The sequence below is a fragment of the Mesoplodon densirostris genome, chromosome 2, assembly GCF_025265405.1.
Source record: "Mesoplodon densirostris isolate mMesDen1 chromosome 2, mMesDen1 primary haplotype, whole genome shotgun sequence".
Taxonomy (NCBI): Eukaryota; Metazoa; Chordata; class Mammalia; order Artiodactyla; family Ziphiidae; genus Mesoplodon; species Mesoplodon densirostris.
In genome coordinates this window covers 46,795,595-46,818,195 of record NC_082662.1, presented here as the reverse complement: position 1 = coordinate 46,818,195, position 22,601 = coordinate 46,795,595, and the positions used below count along the sequence as shown (strand labels likewise).

The following is a 22,601-nucleotide window of genomic DNA, read 5'->3' as shown; positions in this document are numbered from 1 at the left end:
CCAGCATTTATTGTTTCTAGATTTCTTGATGATGGCCATTCTGACTGGTGTGAGATGATATCTCATTGTAGTTTTGATTTGCATTTCTCTAATGATTAATGATGTTGAGCAAGTCCCATTCTTTTTAATGACTACTCATTGTCAGTCTTCCCCACACACAAATAATGCTGCACAAAACATCCTTGTATGTATTATGTGTTTCTTTAGGAAAACTTTCTGCTGGGTCAATGTACATATATGTTTAAATATTTGTAAATATCAGCAGATTATTTTCCAAAGAGGATGTGGTAATGCATATTCCCACCATCAGTGTATAAAAGTAACCATTTCCCCACATCTTCACCAGAAGTTGGCATTTTATTTTTTTAATATCTTTATTGGAGTATAATTGCTTTACAATGTTGTTAGTTTTTGCTGTATAATAAAGTGAATCAGCTATATGTATACATATATCCCCATATCCCCTCCCTCTTGCGTCTCCCTCCCTCCCTCCCTATCCCACCCCTCTAGGTGGTCACAAAGCACTGAGCTGATCTCCTGTGCTATGTGGCTGCTTTCCACTAGCTACCTGTTTTACATTCGGTAATGTATATATGTCAGTGCTACTCTCTCACTTCGTCCCAGCTTACTCTTCCCCCTCCCTGTGTCCTAATTTAAAATGTTTTCCAGTTTTATCGGTGAAAAATGGCATTGTATTATTGCTTTATTTTGCATTTTCTTGAATATTTTCGAGGTTAAGCATCATTTTTCTTTTTTTAAATATTTATTTATTTGGTTGCACCAGGTCTTAGTTGCGGCAGGCGGGCTCCTTAGTTGCGGCTCACTGGCTCCTTAGTTGTGGCATGTGAACTCTTAGTTGCAGCATGCATGTGGGACATAGTTCCCTGACCAGGGATTAAACCCAGGTCCCCTGCATTGGGAGAGCGGAGTCTTACCCACTACGCCACCAGAGAAGTCCCTAAGCATCATTTCTTATTTATTGGTCATTTGGGGTAAAGATCTGTGATGTATGCAACTTACTGTCAGAAGAGTGTCAGAAAAAAGCTGAGTGTGTATGTGAGTGTGAGAGAGGGTGTCCTTCCTTTTTAATCCATCTCTTCTTTTTCTGGATTTTAAATCTCTTTTTTTTGGCCGCACAGCAAGGCTTGCAGGATCTTAGTTCCCCGACCAGGGATCGAACCCGGGCCCCCAGCAGTGGACGCACAGAGTCCTAACCACTGGACTGCCAGGGAATTCCCTAAATCTCTCCCTTTCTACTGGCTCCTTCTTTTCAGATTACAAACATGCTCCAGTCTCCCCTAACCTAAAAAACCTTCTTTGGGTCTTGCTATCTCCCTCAAATTCCTGTCCAATCATTCTTTATTTTCACCAACTATACTCTTTCTCAACCCAAAACACTTTACAGTGAACAAGCCATACCTTTGGTTTTAGGGACAAAAAAGCCCCAGTTTATTATTACTTTTTAAAAAAAGCAAATATCACTTACATAATTGTTCAAGCAAGTCTATACACGGGTATTTCATTTGAAAATACATATGTATATAATTTTTCTCCTACAGCAATTCATTTCAAGAGCAATTTCATTATGTATCTTCTACAGAGCCCTAAACCGAGAGAGCCAACATATTCAAATAAACCCCAAGGTGTGGGGATGCTTCAGGCCAGTTCCTCATTAGAAGCCTCAGCATGGGGGCTCTGGAGACCAACGCAGGTCTTCCAGGGAGAGCTGAAACGTTCAGATAAGTGAGTTCTGGAAAGAAGGGGTAGTTGGCGGGCTCCGGCAGGCTCACCCCTGGGGTAGAGCAAAGAGTACAGACAAGGGAGTTCTGAGAGGCACTGGAGCTATCTAAACTCAGGGGGATGGAACCGAGTGAGCAGCTGTGGTAATTGAGTTTCAGTCACCTGCAGGGTGGCAAAATAAAGTAGTAACTTCATCTGCCTGACACGGGGGAAGTTTAGAGGTGTCCCTGGCATATTCACAGTGGAATCCGTCACCCTTTCAGTGTGTTGGGTGATGGCAACCGTACTGCGCTTCCTAGCGCCAGCAAGCGCACATCCTGTTAGGCAGCACCAGCGCACTCCAGCTAATGAAGCATTTCCTGCAGGTCTGTCTCCCAGGGCTCTCTGTATCCTCTGTCTGAAGGAATGGCACCATGGGAAAATTCAGCACCGCCAGCATCAGCCATCGCCCAAACTCAAAAGAGTCTTTGAATGGCAGAGAAAGGCCCATTTTCCTTTCTGCCCAGCCCAGGGTTGGAACCATCCTCAGGTCATTTTTTGTGGGTCTGTACAAACGTGCCGACTGGCAGCGTGCCGTTCTTCACCTGAGCACGGATTTCAGCTCGATGCTTTAATGTGAAGACCAGGGCTCTCACTGTCCGCCGGTATGGCCCATTAATGAGGCGGGAGCAGAGATGAAACGTTTCCCGTTCAATATTTTCAACCAGTAGGTGATCCATCTAAAAAAACAGCAAAATTATCAAATTAGGGCCTTGCATTGCATAAGGATTAAAAGCAAGAGAGGCTGGAGCACTTTGCTCAGAGGCCTCCATTAATCAACTGAAATTCAAAGACATCTACTTCCTGTCACAAAAGAAACAGGAAGAGCAAATTAATTCCACCCTGGCAATTAAGGAACAAGGCCATGTGCTTTGTGACAGGGACCTCATTCACAACCCCTGCCGGGTGGTAATATTTGCCATTATAACAGGAAACTGGCTTGAACCAAGCAATGGGTTCTGGGCCCTGGGCCCTGTACTTTACCAACCAGGAAACGAAGACCAAGGATAATAAATCAATATAACAGTTTATACTTTTTTGTTTGTTTGTTTTTTAAGTGCCTTTTAACCCCTTACAGCATTTTAAAAACACTGGGTCTGGATCCTAGTATGTGTGTAAAGCAGTTGATAAATCACTTTTCACATTTACTGCTCACAACTCCTATTATCTCATTTTATAGATGAGGAAACAGGTTCAAAGGTAAAGGAATGCTCCAGATCTTACAACTATTAAGAGGCAGAGTTGGGACTCTAACTCGGAGCCCCCGACTCCAACACCCATGTTTCTTCCCTTTCACCATACTCACTGCCCCCTTAACCTTCTGAGAGACCAGCTGAGTCTGGAGAGACCTCTGCAGGGTCAGCTAAGCAGAAAGGGGCCTAGAGGATAGGACCTGTGGCAATTCTGGGGTGGTCTGGCTCAGGCCCAAGCCCTCCTGAAGTCACAGGCCTAATGAAAGCAGGACAGGTCTGAGACTTTTGCCCACATGATCTGGATCCAGGCCAGACCAGGTTGCTGGTCAGAGACTCCCTCACTTCGTTCCTTTCCAGGCGCATCGCTCACTATTCGCCTCCCTGGTCCTGACCTCGGCCCAGCCTGAACAACCTCAGCTGCTTTTACACACCTCTACGCCTCTGCGCAGGTACACGTTTCCTCAGCAAGGTGCAATTTCCCTAGGAAACTCATTCCTATTTGTATGTCAAAGCTTAGCTAAGAAACAAAAAGCAAAAAAGCAAATCCTAGTTTAAAGGACTGAAAGTTCCCCTTGGGGCTGCCACAGTGTCCCGACCTTCCCTTAGTCATTTTCATAACATACTATAATGATCTATTTTTTTGAGTTTGTCTTCCCCTGAGAGTGAGTTCCTTGAAAACAGGAAACAAATTTCTCTCTCACTTGCTTTTTTCCCTTCACTCTTTCCCTCCCTACCCTACCACACATTCAAATACTCAGCACTATGTGCCTGGGCTGAGGAAAGAGCAGTGAACAAGGTCAACATAGCTCTTGACTCCACAGAGAGCACGGGTTGGCTGGAGACAGATAGAAGCAGGGATTGCAAGTGTACCGAGGGCTGGGAAAGAGGACAGGAGGGAGTTCTGGGGCACACAGCTATAGCAAAGGGACCCGACCCAGGAGGGCAGCTCCTGGCCTCAGGAGGGAATGGCATTTGACGTGAGACCTGGAGAATGAGAAGGATCAGGCCAGGTGAGGTGGGCACTTGCTTGGTGATGAATTCAGTGAGCTGTACATATATCTTTTGTGTGCTTTTCCATATATGTACTATACTTATATTTTATTTATTTATTATTAATATTTTTTTTGCAGTACGCGGGCCTCTCACTGTTGTGGCCTCTCCCGTTGTGGAGCACAGGCTCCGGACACGCAGGCTCAGCGGCCATGGCTCACGGGCCCAGCCGCTTCGCGGCACATGGGATCCTCCCGGACCGGGGCACGAACCCGTGTCCCCTGCATTGGCAGGCGGACTCTCAACCACTGCGCCGTCAGGGAAGCCCTATACTTATATTTTAAAAAGGAAAAGTTTAAGGAAAAAATGCACCAAAATAAAAAAAAGGATCACTGGACATTTGATAAGTGTCCTAACAAAAGAGAGAGACCAGCAGACCAAAATGAATATAATAAAGAAAACTGGAAGAAATGAGGACCACGCAGGGAACAGAACAGGACTGAGAGAGAGAGAGAGAGAGAGAGAGAGAGAATGAATATCCAGGTCCAGACATCTGCCTAGGTGTAACAGACAAAAGGTGTTCAGGGAAGCTTGGGGTCCTGATGACTGACTGATTATCTCCAAGGCTGGTGCTGGAGTGACTGGACGTGGTGCCATGGCTCTCCAGAACCCAGACTCCTCGAGCTTTTCATGGCCTCCTGGGTGGGCAGTGAACTAGCCCCCAGCCTGAGGCAGCCCGGGTACCAGACTACTTTAAAAGGCTATAAGGGTGGCTGGCCGTCTGCCCAGCATTTGTCCAGCAACATTTGCAAAAGAGGCTCCTCAACCCAATGAGGGTTCCTCGTCCCAGTGTGAGGATGGTTAGTCACTGACTGTTTAGAGATTCACTTAATATGACAGGCAAGAAAAAAGGCTTTTTTTTTTTTTTTTGAGGGGAGTGGTTGTTAGGGGAAGAAGGGTATGTGTACATTTGCAAAAATAAGTCATGGCCATTCCATCAAACTGTAGTATATATAAAAAAGAACCTTGAGAGTGCCTTGAAATTCACAGAACTGGATACTTATTCATACTTCATTCAGCAAATAGTTATTGAGTCGCTACTCTGAGTATGGTCTGATCTAGGTATTAGAGACACCCAAGCAGAAAACACCTGACCCCCTACCCTCTAAGAAGTCACAGCCTAGAAAGGAGAGGCATGTACACAGAAAACCAAGGGGCAGCAGGATAGGTGCTAGACCAGCAATGTGATGGGAATAAGAAGCAAGTAGCTAGCAATTCTCATGCATGCTTCTTGTTAAATGAAGGCCAATCGGAATGAAGAAATGAAGAAAAACATTTGTAATATTAAAATGTAAACCGTAAGGGAAAATGATTCGTCATGCATCCTTGTGTATAACATGTTCATTGAACAAAGTGAAGAATGCCTACCTTATAACTGCCTTTGGAGAATCCAAACCTACCCAAGTTGAGAGTCCTTCCCAGTGGGTCCTAATCTGGTAATTTAGGTAAGCCCTTTTGGGTGAAAGGACCAGAGTCTTACTGAGACCTTGAGAAAAAGGGGTTTTACTATGAGATACATGTGTATGAATGGGAACAAGAATGCTGTAAGAAACCTAGGGATTTATTTATGGACCATATCCTTTCTCTGTGTCTCTCATGATTTGCCTGGTCTCTTTATCACATGTTTTTGTTCCCCTCCATTTGCCTTACTGACTATTAATTCTAACTGCCTTATTCTCTCCCCCTATTCTACACATCTCTACCCATAGCTTCTGCTTCCTCATAACTCCTCCAATATCCCTTCTGTTTCAAAACTCCCACTGTTGCTTCTTGGTATTTCCTAGTTCAATTTCCCAGAGACAGAGAATCTGATTTGCCTTCCTTATCTATTTGTACCTGTGAGTTGAGTATGTGTTATTCAGTTGTCCAATCTGGACAAACTGGCAATAGCTGGGTGAAGATATAAAACACATCCACCCAGAGCTGTCTTTTGTCAAGGATTCTGGACTCAGAAGAAATGGTGTCATAATCAATTAGTGATGTCTGCCACATCTGTAAGCTCTTTAAAAACAAGGGAAGAAGCTCTTCTTCATGTGTTTACCTTAAGTGCAGAACTTCCCACACTGTATTGTGACTATTCATTTGCCTACTTCCCTCAGAAGACTGTAAGCCCCTCCAGGGCTGGTACCATTTTGGATCCACTTCTAAATTCCCCATGCCTAGAAGCATAGGTACTGGCACATATTAAGTGCTCAGTAAATATTTGTGAACTGAATTTCCTCTTTCCCCACGTATACCTCCCTCCTTTTCTGCTTTTAGTAACATCCTATACATAGCATATGAAATATGTTTCTATTTTATATGTATTTTCTAGTTAGCAAAATCCAACCACTCTTACAAAGGCCAGCTCAAGTGCTGTCTTTTTCATGAAACCTTCCCAGATTTCCCCATCAGATTTCATTGCTCTGTCCTTTGTGTGTTTATACCACTTGCTAGTAACACTATTTCAGACATATTTCATCCTGCCTCATATTTAGTCAGTCATTTACAGGCTCTTTAGTCAGGAGACAGTAAGCTTTCTTAGGATAAGGACTGCAACTCATTCATGTTTGCATTCTCCTCTGGCACTAGTAGTAGTAGAACTAAACATTTGGTGAACTGAATATCCACTAGAAGCAAACTTTGTATGAGTTTTCCAATAGCATGATTGGATTTGTACATATATACCCACACTCCTTTTTGACCACTTGAATACATTTATTAAAGAGCTGGTCAAAGCCAGAGGTACAGTCTGAGGCCATTAAACAAAGGAAAAACTAACAGTCCCATATGGGGATGTACCCCTGACCTGGATCTCATTAGCACCATCTGACAACCAACTGGGCCAACCAGCCAGTGTTTCATAACTCTTAACGATAACAGGCTCACTTTGAGAATCAGATTCATTTTTTTAAAATGACATAATAGGAAAATGATCACAGGCCGTGAGGTAGGAAGGAGAGTGGATAATGAGGAAGGGGAAGTAAGAGAATGACACCACAGGGGACGTTCATATGAGGAAAGATCTAAAAGACAGGGAAGAACAAAGAAGATCTGGAAGGGAGAAAGTAAAGGGGAATGGAGTGTGGGTCTCAACAATGGAGTTTTTATTCATCTATTCCTTTATTCCAAGAACAAGGAAACAATCCATGAATCTGGAAAGCAAGATCTGTAGAGTAATAAAGAGATGCACTTTTGGGCTGTGTGTGTATATTCTTTATCTGTGGCTTTCACTACTGAAGGATAAGACCAAACAAATAACATAGAAACATTATTTTCTATAAAAATGTAATGTGTGTATTTGAAAAAACACATGCTAAGATCAAATTGCAAAAGCTTTTTACTTATTGGGCCAATAACTTACCCAATGGTTTACTACTGCCTGATAAAGTACATTTATGGAGATCTGATGTCTGATTTGAATGCACTCAACATTGGTTACTGTCAAAGACTAGATACTGGATTAGATGGTTCACTGAGTTGCCCTAATATGAAAATGTTTCAGATGATGATGGGTGCTAAGAGTTAACTTTATGTAGAAAGTGTTTGTATTTATATTTTCTGACATACCAAACTGATTAAAAAATACTATAAAATGTTGTTTATGCAGGGAAAACAGACTGATTTTCTTCGGCCAAGGAAGATGGCTAAGATGCACACTTTTAATTTTTAAAATTTACTCTTTGGGAACAAAACCATTCAACTATGCTTAATCTGATATTTTTTCCAATTACACTGGAAAGCACTAACGAATGTATCACTTTTTTAACTTTGCTTTGTAACACTTGAGTGCTTACCACTTGATGTGCCAGTTAAAGGATAATTAATGGATAAACTAAAAGGATAATTATTATTGAGTTTAATATAGCAGGCAAACTGCTCATTAATCCTTACAAGCATAGCTTCGTTATTATCATTTACTTAAATAGATACCACAGGGAACTGGTATTTACCACCACATTAACTACATATTATATACCCACACTCTATGTTTCTGCAATAATTTTGGTTTATTTTAAAAATAAACTTCGTTTAAAACATCAAATAGTGAGTCTTGTTGGCTAATCGATACTCCAGAAAATTAGACTTACAACCTTCATATTTTTTCTCTCTTCCAAGGGCTTGATATTCATATTAATACTTCCTTAGGAAAATTAAGCACTTACAGTATATTACTTCACTGAACCATCAAATAGACATTAAAAATTATAAATATAAGAATAGAAATATATAGAAAAGTATATACAAAATGACACTAACTGACATTGATCAATGTTAAAAATACAACATAAATGTGAATAATTGTCAATTTTCTGCAATGTTATTTAAATAATCAATAAAAATATCTTATGGAACAGTTGGTACATAATTGGCTCTTAATAAGTCTGGGATAATCACAACTTGCCCAGTATTCATTGAAAGAGCTACAGGGACTTCCCTGGTGGCGCAGTGGTTAAGAATCCACCTGCCAATGCAGGGGACACAGGTTCGAGCCCTGGTCCGGGAAGATCCCACATGCCACAGAGCAACTAAGCCTGTGCGCCACAACTACTGAGCCTTCACTCTAAAGCCCACGAGCCACAACTACTGAGTCCACATGCCACAACTACTGAAGCCTGCGTGCCTAGAGCCCATGCTCCGCAACAAGAGAAGCCACCACAATGAGAAGCCCGCGCACCGAAACAAAGAGTAGCCCCCGCTCACAGCAACTAGAGAAAGTCCGTGTGCAGCCAAAAATATAAATAAATAAATAAATTTATTTAAAAAAAAAGAAAGAGCTACAATAATTTACCAAATAGGAAATGCACCAAAATGTTAACAAGACTATGTCTGGATGGTAGGTTCAATGGTGATCTTATTTTTCCTTTCCATATTTTTTAATTTTCTATCGTAAGTTTGTATTAAAAAACCCCAAACTTTATTTTTAAAAAGTAAATAATATACCACAAGCCCATCTGCCTTTCTTTTGTGGATACATAATAGAAATAGAAAGGTTAAAATAGTTTTTCAGAGAATGCAGTGACAGATCAGGTATTTAAATCAGATTTTTTTTAATTTTTATTTATTTTTTTACCAGTACGCGGGCCTCTCACTGCTGTGGCCTCTCCCGTTGCAGAGCACAGGCTCCGGATGCGCAGGCTCAGCGGCCATGGCTCACGGGCCCAGCCGCTCTGCGGCATGTGGGATCTTCCTGGACCAGGGCACGAACCCGTGTCCCCTGCATCAGCAGGCGGACTCTCAACCACTGCGCCACCAGGGAAGCCCTAAATCAGACTTCTGAATTGCTTCTTTTGTTAATAATATTAAGTTATTCTTTAAGGATACATTATTAGGGATACCCTGAGAAGAGGAAAAAATATGGATGTTATATGTCTGATTTTTCCAGAATATTAATTGACCTATAAGATTTATTTGATGATGATGATTAATATTACTGCTAATGAGCAAAAATTCTTCTTCCAGCATGTGTACCTCAAACCACTAACACCATTCTAACTGTTGGTCATGAAGATGATAGGGACTGTGCAATTGACTATATGCATTAGAACTAAAGGTATGAGTGCTGACCAAAAATGGAGTACAGTCTTCAAAAGACAGTTATTTATTTTGCCATTGATATTCTGTAACAGAGTCCATCTCAGAATTTTTGCTTCAGTGGAAATGGAAAGAATTTTATTTATTTTTATTGAAGTAGAGTTGATTTACAATGCTGTGTTAGTTTCTGGTGTACAGAAAACGGATTCAATTATATATATATGTATATATAATTCTTTTTCATATTCTTTTCAATTATGATTACAGGATATTGAATATAGTTCCCTGTGCTATACAGTAGGACCTTGCTGTTTATTTATTTTGTATATAGTAGTTTTTTCTGCTAATCCCAAACTTCTAATTATCCCTCCCCTAACCCCTTTCCCTCTGGTAACCATAAGTTTGTTTTCTGTGTCTGTGGGTCTGTTTCTGTTTTGTAAATAAGTTCATTTGTGTCATATTTTGATTCCATATATAAGTGATATCATATGGTATTTGTTAGGGTAAGAATTTTAAATGGGAAGGAACCAACATTCATTAAGTGACTTCTAACCACCAGGCACTATCCTATTCTTTTGTATATACGGTTCATTTAATCTTTCCAATAATCTTAGGTAGTAGGAATTATAATCTTCATTTCACAGATAAAAAATCAAGTCTCTGAAATGTTAACAGATTTGCCTAAGGTGTCACAACCAGCACATACTAGAGCCAGGGTTTTAATCCATGTCTTGCTAGTTCCAAAGCCTGTGCTCTTTATACAATACTGTCCCCCAGAATGTGTATAAATCCAGAATCTTCAAAAAAAAAGTTAGAATAAAGCCATAGCACTTAAGACAATGAAAGTTCATTATGAAAATATGAAGGTCATTTAACCCAGAGTACCTAGTCATCACATTCCAACCAGGACATTACCTCCAATTCCAAGGCTTCCGAGAGTAATTTCTGGGCATTTTTCCTAAATGTCTCGGTTTTGGAATCACTTCGGACTTCTATAGAAGGTCTATCCTTGTGTTTTTCAATGAAAGTTCTCCACTCAGTGTAAACTTCTCTGGCAAGACAAGCCACTTCTGAATCTGAGTGTTGACGCATCTTGTTCACAGTGTGACCTGGAACAAGAGAACAGAAACCAAAGAAAAGGTTGTTCTGTATTCTTCTGAAAGGTACAGAACTGGAAGGACTAATGTGTGGCACTTAGCAAGTCATTCACACACCTAAGGATGTAAAGGCTCTTGTGCAAATGAAGACCTGTTTCTCAAAGACGGAGATAACAAGATAATCACTGGGGGAGAATCACTGGGCTAGCCAATGAAATAAGTCATAAAACAGAAGCTCAATCAATAGATACTTAAAATGGAACACCTAAGGTACCAACTCCTTAATCCAAAAATTGCAATAAAAGAAAATGAATTAAGCATTTATCTTGTCTTTTCAGTACATATTATATTTCAGGACAACCAAACAGTCCTAGTTATTGACAGAATATTCTTTATTTAGCTAATAAATGTGATAAAATTGACAGAATTTAAAAAAATTTTGTGGCCCATGATGAAATAATTCATTCAGGTGACAATCAACAGTGGATGAAATCAGTCAATGAAAAGTTGATGGGGAAATGTACAATGGAAAGATGAGGTGTCATCATCGCCACTGATCAATCTTAGCATCCCTAAAAGTAGCACTATCAGATAGAGGTAGCACTTCACAGCCCTACCTATGAAGTAGTCTTGCACCCTCCTCCCAAGGAAAAGATGAACCATAACCCTAGTAACTAGTCATTCAAAGCTAACCTCCAGTTTATAGAAAATATAAGAGACAGAGGAATAAGTTAAATTATAGTATAAGAAACAAATCCAGAATGTGGGACATTCTACAGGACAACTTTCAATCATCAATGGCACTTTTTAAAAAAGGGAGTAAGGTTACAGATTGCTAAAGATTAAAAGAGTCTTTTGAGTCCAAACTATCAAATGTGATGTGTGATCCAAATCCTGATTGGATATATCAGGATTTATTATATTAAAATATATTAAATATATATTTATATAAATATATCAAATATATTATTTGATATAAATATATCAAAATATATTAAAATATATTTTGAGATAAACAAGAAATACGAATATACACTGGTTATTAAATTATATCAAAGAATTATTGTTGATTTTGTTGAGCATGATGATGGCATTGTAGCTATGTAAGAAAACATCCATATTTTTTAGATATGCATACTGAAGTATGTAGAGCTGAAATGACAAAAGGTCTGAGATTCTGCTTTAAAATACTTCAGTAACAGCACAAAAACACAAAAAAGGGAAAGATAAAGTGAATGCGACCAAACCTTAATAGTTACTGAATGTAGGTGAAAGGCCTATGGGGGTTTGTACTGTTCTCTTTATTTTTGTGAATGTTTGAGATTTTCATAATAAAAATGGAAAAAGAGGAAAGGGTCAAAAAATATCATATGTAAAAGTACTTAGATAAAAATAAACACATAGAAAAGCCAAAGAAATCAAGCAAACATTTAGAATTAAAGTTCAAAAAGTATTAGAATATAAGATAGGTATACTTTTTAAAAAAATCAATAGCTTTTTTATGTCAGCAATAAACAGTCAGAGTATAATAGGGGGAAAATCATGCTTAAACTAGTAAAAACCATAAACCACTTAGCAACTCATTAACAAGAGGGGGTTGCATGCCCATGTGCTGTTTGTGTATGTGCCTATCTCCTTAATAGCTCTGGAACCACTCTTAAACTCCATCCCCATCACCACTGACCTTGCCTTAGGGCATGTCGCCTCCAGATGACTCCAGCAGCCTGACTGGCCTCTCAGCCAAAGTCTGGAACCCTTAATGCCACCTTCCACACTGCAGCCAGAGTGGCCTTTATTTAACTTTATTAGTTTCTCTTTCAGGGATATTTTTTAAAACATTAATCTGACCATTACACTCCACCACTTAAATCTTTCAATCCTATATCCAAATTCTTATCTAGTCACACAAGTACCTTCACAATCTGTCACCTTCCCATCTACCTTCTAGCTTCATTTCCAGCTATTACCCCACTGTCATCTGATACTCTAGCTACTTGCAGCTCCTAAGACACTTCAATATATTTTTCTCACCTCTTTACTTTTGAATATATACTCCAATGAGCATTTTGTCTCCCTGGAATATTCCTTCTTCTCCATCTGGTTAACTTACATTCTGCCTTTAAGACTCAGTTCAGGAGTCCCCTTCTCCAGGAAGTCTTCCTTAATATAATAACCCCCAGTCTTGGCTGGTACCTCTCCTCTGTGCTTCCTTAGCACCTCATGCTCCTGTTCATCACAATAACTATTACAATTAGTTGTAATTATCTGATCAGTTATCTCTCTTGCCCACCAAAGAGAGCTCCTTGAGAGCAAGAGCTGTGACACGTTTACCTTTGTATCTCCAGCAGAAAACAGGGGCAGGACAGGGGGTCGGGAGAGTGGGTGTTTGGTAAATGTTGGGGAATGAGAAACCCAGATGAGGAAATACATATGTTTTTACTAAAATGTATAACAGAAAATATGAATGAAAGGGGAAAATATACCATATTACATGATGGAAAGACCAGTACAGAGATGTCAATATAGAAATTAATTTGTAGATTTAATGTAATTACAATAAAAAAAATCTCAGTAGGCTGCCTTTATTAGAATACATCCAAATAGCTTTAGATTTATTTTAGAAAAACAAATGGGTAATAGCATAAGATACTCATATGTATTATGAGGTATAACTACCCTTATACGCTATTGGAACATATTATAAAGCAACTAAAATTATATGGACTGGCACCAAAAAAACAGATCGATAGATCTGTGGAATAAAAAGTGAAGCTCGGGCTTCCCTCGTGGCGCAGTGGTTGAGAGTCCGCCTGCCGATGCAGGGGACACGGGTTCGTGCCCCGGTCCGGGAGGATTCCACATGCCGTGGAGCGGCTGGGCCCGTGAGCCATGGCTGCTGAGCCTGTGTGTCCGGAGCCTGTGCTCCGCAACGGAAGAGGCCACAACAGTGAGAGGCCCACGTACCACAAAAAAAAAAAAAAAAAAGTGAAGTTCAGGGGACTTCCCTGGTGGTGCAGTGATTAAGAATCCACCTGCCAATGCAGGGGACACGGGTTCGAGCCCTGGTCCAGGAAGATCCCACATGCTGCGGAGCGGCTGGGCTCATGAGCCATGGCTGCTGAGCCTGCATGTCCGGAGCCTGTGCTCCGCAATGGGAGAGGCCACAGCAGTGAGAGGCCCGCATACCGCAAAAAAAAAAAAAAAAAAAACCCAGGAAAAAAAGACTGCAATAGCTCTACGTGGAGTAATGTGGAAAGATGATTACTTTACTCAGGTTCTCAGAAGAGCACGCACAGTATAAGCCAATATTTATTTGTAAAATTACATTTGTGTGTATATATATATATATATATATATATATATATATATATATATATATATATATACAAACACATATATTTGTTTATACACAGAGAAAAAGAGTCTAAAAGAATTTATAATGAAATTATTAACAAGGGTCTCCTCTGAGCAGTGGGACTGTATGTATCTATGCAGTTCAGCTCACAATCTCATGGGCTGGCTCAACCTGTAAGCAATCCTAACAGCATGGGATATGCTATACTAGAAGTGCATTCAGGTTTCTTTGGAATAGAGATCCTTCCCTTCATGTGTTCCCCACCTTATCCTTTTCTCTCCCCAAGACAGGCACCATTGATCCACCTTTATATACAAGAAATGAAGATGCACAAGTCCCACAGAGAGTCCTTCTTCTTGTCAAATCCAATGGACCTTTTCCATTGTGACATTACTTGATACCTCTGTGGCATCTGACACTGCTGCCTTTTTCCTTCTGAAATATTCTCTTCCATTGCTTTTTGAGATACCACCTGTTACTGATTCTCCTCTTCCTTCTCCACCTCTTCTGCTGGCTGTACATGCCTTGCCCAACCTTTACTTACCTGTGAACCCCAGCTGGGACATTGTCCTTGGCCTCTTCTCTTCTTTCTTCACCTGTTTTCCCTGAGTAACCTTACCCACTCCTGTGGTCCAACTACCATCTGCAAGCAGATGACTCCCAAATACATATCTCTAGCCTAAAGGCTCTCACTGAGCACAATACCCAAATATCCAGTCCCCTACTGGACATCTCTACCTGCTTATTTTGCAAGCACCTCTAGCTCAACATTTCTAAAATGGAAAATGGAACTCATTATTATCCCCCTCAGTGCCTCCTCCTGTATTTCTTGTCACACATGGCACTAGCATTCACCTATTATTTTAGGCTCCTTAACTTTTTTTTTAAGATTTTTTTTTTGATGTGGACCATTTTTAAAGTCTTTATTGACTTTGTTACAATATTGCTTCTGTTTCATGTTTTGGTTTTTTGGCCCCAAGGCATGTGGGATCTTAGATCCCCCACCAGGGATCAAACCCACACCCCCTGCATTGGAAGACGAAGCCTTAACCACTGGACTGCCAGGGAAGTCCCTAGGCTCCTTAACATTTCTTGCATCTTTTCCTTTTCCTCACGTCCCTCTTTATTCTCCCTGCTGCCCTGATTCAGGTCCTCATCACCTCTCCACAGGTCTACTGCAATGACTTACTAATCAATCTTTGTCCCCAGAGTGGCCTTCTCCAATTCATCCTCTATATTAAAGTCAAATTAACCTTTTAAAAACACAATGTGATCACATCATTCCCTTACCAGAAGCCCTTCAATGGCTCTCTCCTCTGTCCTCAAATTAATTTCTAAGTATAGATTCAAGCCCTCGATAACCTGGAACCTCTTCGGCTATACCTCTCACCATATCTCTCTCTTTCCTTCCTCTCCTCAGTCCCAGCCCTCCTACCCCTTTGGCCTCCAGGTGCTAAGTTCTAGCCATAGAAAGCAGTTTGTGTGTCCTTGATAGGGTCAGGCTGTATGGCCTTCTTATATTTCTGTACTTAGCTCACACTGCTCCCTCTGCCTAGAAGGTTTAAATGCCCACTTTTCCCTCTAAACTTGATGTAAACATCTTGGGTGCAGAAACCCATACCTTACTCCTTACTCCAAGATACATTCCCAGCTCCCAGCATAGTGCCTTACCACAAAACAATCAAGAAATGTTTGCTGAACTGAATCAAACAGTTATATTACAAAGAAAAAAAGGCTTACATTTGGCTTTCAAATTGGCTTTGTACTAACAGTTGAATACGGATGCAGTTGATTGGGAAAATCACACAATTGCAAACAAAATAATGGAACTATATTGTAAAGAATTGAATGAAAAGTTTCTAATTCTTACCCATTGCTAAGAACCCTTCCTGCTTACTACTCCAGATTTTATAGGAATTATATCATTTAATTTTTTATAATTACACAATGAAGTAAATACTGTTATTATATCTCTTTTTACAAAGAAGCTCAGCCAAGCAACTTGCCCAGGGCTTCATAGCTAGTAAGCATGGAAGCCAGGATCTGAGCAAAGCAGCCTGACTCCAGAGCCTGCATACTTAATGCCCCAACACCCTGTCCTTCTCTGTTATTAGGGACTGGCACACAGAGAGTGTCCAATAAAGTTCTGTTGAGATAATGTTGTTCACCTTCTTGATATTCCTAAATCAGAAGAGCCAAAGGGCAGAAGTTTTTGATTCTCAGGCCAGGGCAAAGGAATCACTGCTCTTGGCCTGCAGGGGGCAGTACACCTCTCAGATACTCCCACAGGAGCCCCACCTGGACTGGTCAGGAGGCTCTCCCAGCACCAGGGAAACCACCCCAAGAAGGGCAGGGCTATGAGGAGACCTGGGGGATGCAAGCTTTACAAGCAAGAGGGTGACAGAAGGAAGAGTAACAGCAGGGAAGGCACTGAGTCTGGGGCAGGAAAAGAGGAGAGAGGAGGCCTAGAGAACCCTCTTCTATAAAAAACAAGACAGAATGACAAACTTTAAATGAAAAAGGGAATTTCATGATAACAATAATGACAGTTAGCCACTGCACTGAATGCTTTACATTTAAGTCAATGAATTCTCAGAACAACCCTATGAGGTAGGTGCTATAGTGATTCCGTGTTTAACAGGTAAAGAACTAAGGAACTAAGAGGTTGAGAAACTTGTGCAGGACATGGCAAGTAAAAAGCAGGGCCAAGTTTCAAATGCAGGCAGTTTGGCTGCAGAGCTCAAGTATTAACCCTATACTGTTGCCTCCAGTGATCATACAGTCCTACCTCCTCCTGATTCAGATGGAAAAAATGAGGCTCCATGACCTTTCCCCAAGGTCACAAGCTGGTCAGTAGCTACATTGAGGAAGTTAATGATCTGCAAAAAGTCATTATTTGCTCCATGAAGTTTATGTTAAAGCAAGCAGTGCCACTGGCTGGTCTTATGATCTAGGTCAAGTCCCCTGGGTTTAAGAGTACGGGGCTTCTGCATCCCAGCACACTGTTAAGACAAATTCCCTGCAGGAAGCGGTCTTTTGCTCATTTAACAAACATTAGCAAATACTTAGTAAGTACCAGGCCCTGTGCTAGACCTTGGGATAGAATGTTGAACAAGACACAGCCCTTTACTCAAGGAGCTCCAGGTAGGTCTAAGCACAGGAGAAGACACCTAAACAAAAACAGTGCACCGAAGTGCTACAGGTCCTAAGATAGTATTGAAGGGGGAAACCGAGAGAGGGCCAAAAAGACAGAGGAGTCAATCTGGCTGGCAAACGGGCCAGGGAATACCATGAAAGAGGCAATTCTCGTCCTGAGTCTTGGCAAGCAGTAGAGTGAATAAGAGCATAGAACCTGAAAGAGCACAGAGTAATTGGAGGGCTGTGGTAGGCAAAATAATAGTCCCCAAAGACATCCATGCCCTAATCCTCAGAACCTCTGAATATGTTACCTTACATGGAAAAAGGGACTTTGCGGATGTGATTCAGGTTAAGGACCCCGAGATGGAGAGATGAGCCTGGATTACCTAGGCGAGCCCAATCTAATCACATGAGTCCTTAAAGGCAGAAGAGACAGAAGAGTGGGTCAGAGAGATGAGGTGTGAAAAGAATTCGACCCACCACTGCCAGCTCTGGAGATGGAGGAAGAGAATCACAAGCCACAGAATACAGGTGGCTTCCAGAAACTGCAAAAGGCAAGGAAACAAATTCTCCCCTAGAGTCTCCAGAAAGGAATGTAGCCCTGCCAACACCTTGATTTTAGCTCACTGAGACCTGTACTGAATGTCTAACCTATAGAAATGTAAGATAATAAATCTGTGTTTTTTAAACCACTAATTTTCTGGCAATTTGTTATGGCACTATTCATAGATAATGAATACAGGAGCTTATCAGCAGTTCAGGATTGCTGAATCTATGGGACAGCTCAAGAACAGAAGGCCATTTGAAAGTTCCTCGCCAGTAACTTATCCCATGAACTTGGCCAAGTCAAATCACATACCCATTCATTCACTCACTCACTAACTCATTTATTCATTCAACAAACATTTTTTGCTTCACCAAGATGATTATGTTTCACCTGGGTCTTAAAGGACAAGTAAGAGCTTGCCATGGACAAAGGTGCATCTTTGGGTTTCAGGAGGTGGCATGACATGGCATAAGTCCACCTTAGCTTTGTCACTTATTATTTGGTTTCCCGACCTGGGGCAAGTTACTTTAAACTCTCTAAGCCTCAGTGTTCTCATTTGTAAAATGAGGAAATCAGTGTTCTCATTTGTAAAATGAGGAAATAATAATATTTACCTTATAGAATTGTTATATGGATCAAATGAAATCGTAGATGTGAAAGCACTTTGTAAGTACAAGGTTTTTTGTTGTTAATCAATTATAAATGAAAATCAGATCAATATGATGGACGTAAAACTTCTCCCAGAATATTTATACCTACCGTATTGCAGAAGTGGGGCATGTCTGCCTACCAGGTTGAGTGCAAGGTCTAACTCCACTGCCTCATCAGCCATTTACTCAATACCCCCGCCCACTGGTTTCCTTTATAATAAAGGTATTCAGTCACAGAGGGCCCATTAGGTGCCAGATCCAAAGGCTTTTGCTCAGCTGGCCCTCAACTTCCAAGACCACTTGAGAACAGTGGGATTACTCACTTCCCCTGCCTCTCAAAACACTCTCCTTGGGCTTCCCTGGTGGCACAGTGGTTGAGAGTCCACCTGCCAATGCAGGGGACGTGGGTTCGTGCCCCGGCCTGGGAAGATCCCACATGCCAAGGAGCGGCTGGGCCCGTGAGCCATGGCCGCTGAGCTTGCGCATCCGGAGCCTGTGCTCCGCAACGGGAGAGGCCACAGCAGTGAGAGGCCCGTGTACCGCAAAAAACAAAAAACAAAAAACAAAAAACAAAAAACAAAAAAAAAACCCACTCTCCTCCTTAGCCCGCGTGTCACTGCACAGCCCTGGTTCTCTTCCTCTCTCTAATTACACTCTTGCCTCTTCACCGGCTCCTCTTCCTCTTCCCATTTCCCTGCCATGGATATTCTCCCCAGCTCAATCCTTCAGCCCTTCTTTTACTCAGAGAATTCATCCACTTAAATGATTTGAAGCAAAAGTTTCCAGGCGAATGTCTTCCAAATACATATTTTTAGTCTAGATCTCTCATCTGAGCTTCAGTCCTACATCTCCAACTGCCTGCTGGACATATGCACCTAAAGAGTTTATGTCAGAGCAAACGCTGACTAAAATGAAAATACTAGGAGAAAACTCCCATTTGAAGTACACAAGAAAAGGCACTAAATTCTGATTTAAAAGAGGTGAACTTGAGCAGATGGCAGAACCCATAGAGATGGTCCAGTAAAATTAAGGCACATATGGCTGGGATTCAGGGCACAATGGCAGTCTGCTAACCAAGAAAGAACACTGCCCCAAGAGACCTGGATTCTCATTACATCTCTGGTGCTAACTCACTATATGGCCCTGGATAAGTCACTTCATCTCTCTGAGTCTGAATTTCCTTGTTTATAAACTGAGGTAGCTAAAATGGCTTTAAACGTTTATGACATTGACATTTATAAAGTTCAGAAACAGAAAACAAAAACTATAAGATCTCAACAGTAAATGGACAAAGAACACAAACAATTCACAAAAAAAGGACAAAGTGCCAATAAACAAATAGAAACCAATCCATTCTATACAGCAAATGAAAACAAGATGCTATTTTTACCCAGTAAATTAGTAAGATTTTAAGAAAATTGTAGCAATGTAAATTGGAACAGTATTTCTAAAAATCTAAGATTCAGAAATGGATCAGGACAGGAGATGCATACCCAGGAGTTGTCTGAATTAAGGCCTTAGTTAAGCTGGAGAAGTTGACGGCCTCTCTGGCTAAGTGCTCTAAAGCAGCAGCCAAAGACTGAGGTCTGAGCTTTCTGGAAACATACCTCCTGTGAGAGGAGAGGGGACAAAGACGAAAGAAACAGAGAAAGGCGAGAAACAGGAATAAAGAAAGCTAGAAAGCGTCATGGAGAAAATCTTGTTTGACCCTGTCATTTTCATTAATTTGATGAACATATCCTGAGCATCTGCTATATGCCACACTAATGCTTGAAATGCATTGGTGAATAAAATATATTGCATGGTCTTGCTGGCATAAAGTTACTGTACAATAAACAAAAAATAACTCAGTAAATAATTAAATAAATAATTACAAACTCAGATAAGGGCTTGAAAGAAATAAACATTTAAAAAATAGATAAAGGGGGCCTCCCTGGTGGCGCAAGTGGTTGAGAGTCCGCCTGCCGATGCAGGGGATACGGGTTCATGCCCCGGTCTGGGAGGATCCCATATGCCGCGGAGCAGCTGGGCCCGTGAGCCATGGCCGCTGAGCCTGCGCGTCCGGAGCCTGTGCTCCGCAACGGGGGAGGCCACAACAGTGAGAGGCCCGCATACCGCAAAAAAAAAAAAAAAAAAAAAAGATAAAGAATTGGCAACAGGGCTTCCCTGGTGGCACAGTGGTTGAGGGTCCGCCTGCCGATGCAGGGGACAAGGGTTCGTGCCCCGGTCCGGGAAGATCCCACATGCCGCAGAGCGGCTGGGCTCATGAGCCATGGCCGCTGAGCCTGTGCGTCCGGAGCCTGTGCTCCGCAACGGGAGAGGCCACAACAGTGTGAGGCCCGTGTACCGGAAAAAAAAAAAAAAAAAGAATTGGCAACAAGTTCAGTGTCATTCTTATTGACAGAAAAGAGAGTAATCAATGGTCTCAAGTTCACGGTTCTGGGAAGATGAGAACTGAGATAAGACTACTGGATTTGGATAGAATGAAATCACTCGTGTCCTTACAGAGAAGAATAGTGTTTGTGGGAGAAGCCAGCATGGAAATAATTTAATGAAGGAGGGGAAGGGGCAGAAATGGGAGTTGTGATTATTAATCATATTTAAAGGAATTTGGCTATAAAAGGAAGAAGTGAAACGAGGTATCTGGAAAAGATGGCAGACAATTAAAGGAGAAGATTTAAGTGTATCCGAAGGTAGAAAGAAAGAGCCAGTAAAAGGGGTATGGGTGACAACAAAATGAGAGGCATCATGGCATCCTCATCTCCACAGTCAGTCCTTACAAAGCCTGGTCCATTCTCCCTGATAAGGTCTCCCTACGAACCTGTCACTCAACAGGTTAGGTTCTCTCCTATTTTAAAAATTAGAACTTTCTTCAATTCCACATTCCTTTCTGATATTGCCACCTCTCTCTTTCCTTTCAATACCAAACTTCTTGAAAGAGTTGTCTCTTTTCACAGTTCATTTCCTTACCTCCTCCTCACTCCTCAAGCTTCTGCCCTTAACCTTGCCTTTGAAACTGTCCTTACCAAAATCATTAATGACCTTACTTTGTAAAATCCAATGTGCAATTTTTAGAATTAGCTTCTTTGGTCCTTTGACAACGATGGACACTGCTGACGAATCCCCTCTCAGAAGCCCTCCTTCCCATTCCATGACAGCGTTCTCTCCCATTTCCCTGCTCACACTTTCTCCATTTCCTGTGAGCCTCATATATTGATGTGCTTCAGGATCTGGGACTTGGCTCTTTGCTTTTCCTACATACTCTCCCTGGGCAACTGCCTCAGTTTCTAACTATATGCTGATGATGACTCTCAAGTATATATTTACTGTCCCTCCTTAGCTTTAGCCTTGTACATCCAACATTCTGTTGGACATTTCCTCTTGGATGTCCCACAATTGTGGGACACTAAAGAAACTGCCCAGAATTTTTTGAGAGACAAGGAGACATATGAGCTAAGGGGCATGGAAAATAAAAGACCTAACAAATTTCTAAGTGTAGAATCCCAGAACAAAGAAATAGAGAGAATAAAGGAGACGTGCTTTTGAAGAGATAATGGCTGTAAAACTTCTACAAATGAACATAAATCTGCAGGTCCAGGAAGTAGAATATATCTAGGTTAAATTAAAAGAAATACATGCTGTGATAGCCTGTCTACAAGACAGCCCCCAATGATCCTCACCTCTTCGTATTCATAACCCATGTGTAGTTGTCTCCCAACTGTACCCAGGTTGGTCTGTGTGATCAACAGAATATAATAGAAGTGATGGTATGTTACTTCCAAGACTAGATGATAAAAGACACTATGGTTTCCATCTTGGTTATTCTCTCTTGGATCACTTATTCTGGGGAAAGTCAGATGCCATGTCATAAGCAGCCCTATGGGAGGCCCAGGTGATGAAAAACTGAGGCCTCCTACCAGCAATCCCATAAGTGAGCAGTTAGGAGCAGATCTTCAAGCCCTGGTCAAGCTTTCAGATGACTACAGTCCCACCCAACAGTTTGATTATAACCTCTTAAAGAGACCATGAGCCAGAAGCACCCAGATAAGCAGGTCCTTGATTCCTGACCCTCAAAAAACCTGTGTGAGATAACAGACACTTAAGCTGCTAAATTTGGGCGTAATTTTTACACAGGGACAGGTAACTAATACGCATGCTAAGCCCAAACAGTTTTGAATGGCTTACAAAGAGTCTTCTCCACCTGGTCCAGACTCTGTCTCCAGCTTATTACATTTCAAGTACACAAAACTTCTTTTAGTTTTTGCAATGTACCGTGTT

At 41.3% G+C, this 22,601-nt stretch overlaps 1 protein-coding gene across 4 annotated transcripts in view; it reads right to left on the bottom strand.

The window, feature by feature from the left end:
• Positions 1-1,354: 1,354 nt before the first annotated feature.
• TCEANC2 (transcription elongation factor A N-terminal and central domain containing 2) overlaps positions 1,355-22,601 on the bottom strand; it is a 38,029-nt gene continuing 16,782 nt past the window's right edge. For all 4 annotated transcript variants that reach the window (XM_060089838.1, XM_060089837.1, XM_060089839.1 and 1 more), the window contains exons 4-5: positions 10,452-10,645; positions 1,355-2,459 (exon numbers count right to left, since the gene is read on the bottom strand). In XM_060089838.1, the coding sequence (XP_059945821.1) occupies positions 2,271-2,459; positions 10,452-10,645 (383 nt within the window). In that variant the 3' untranslated portion in view covers positions 1,355-2,270. The remainder of the gene's footprint in view (positions 2,460-10,451; positions 10,646-22,601) is intronic.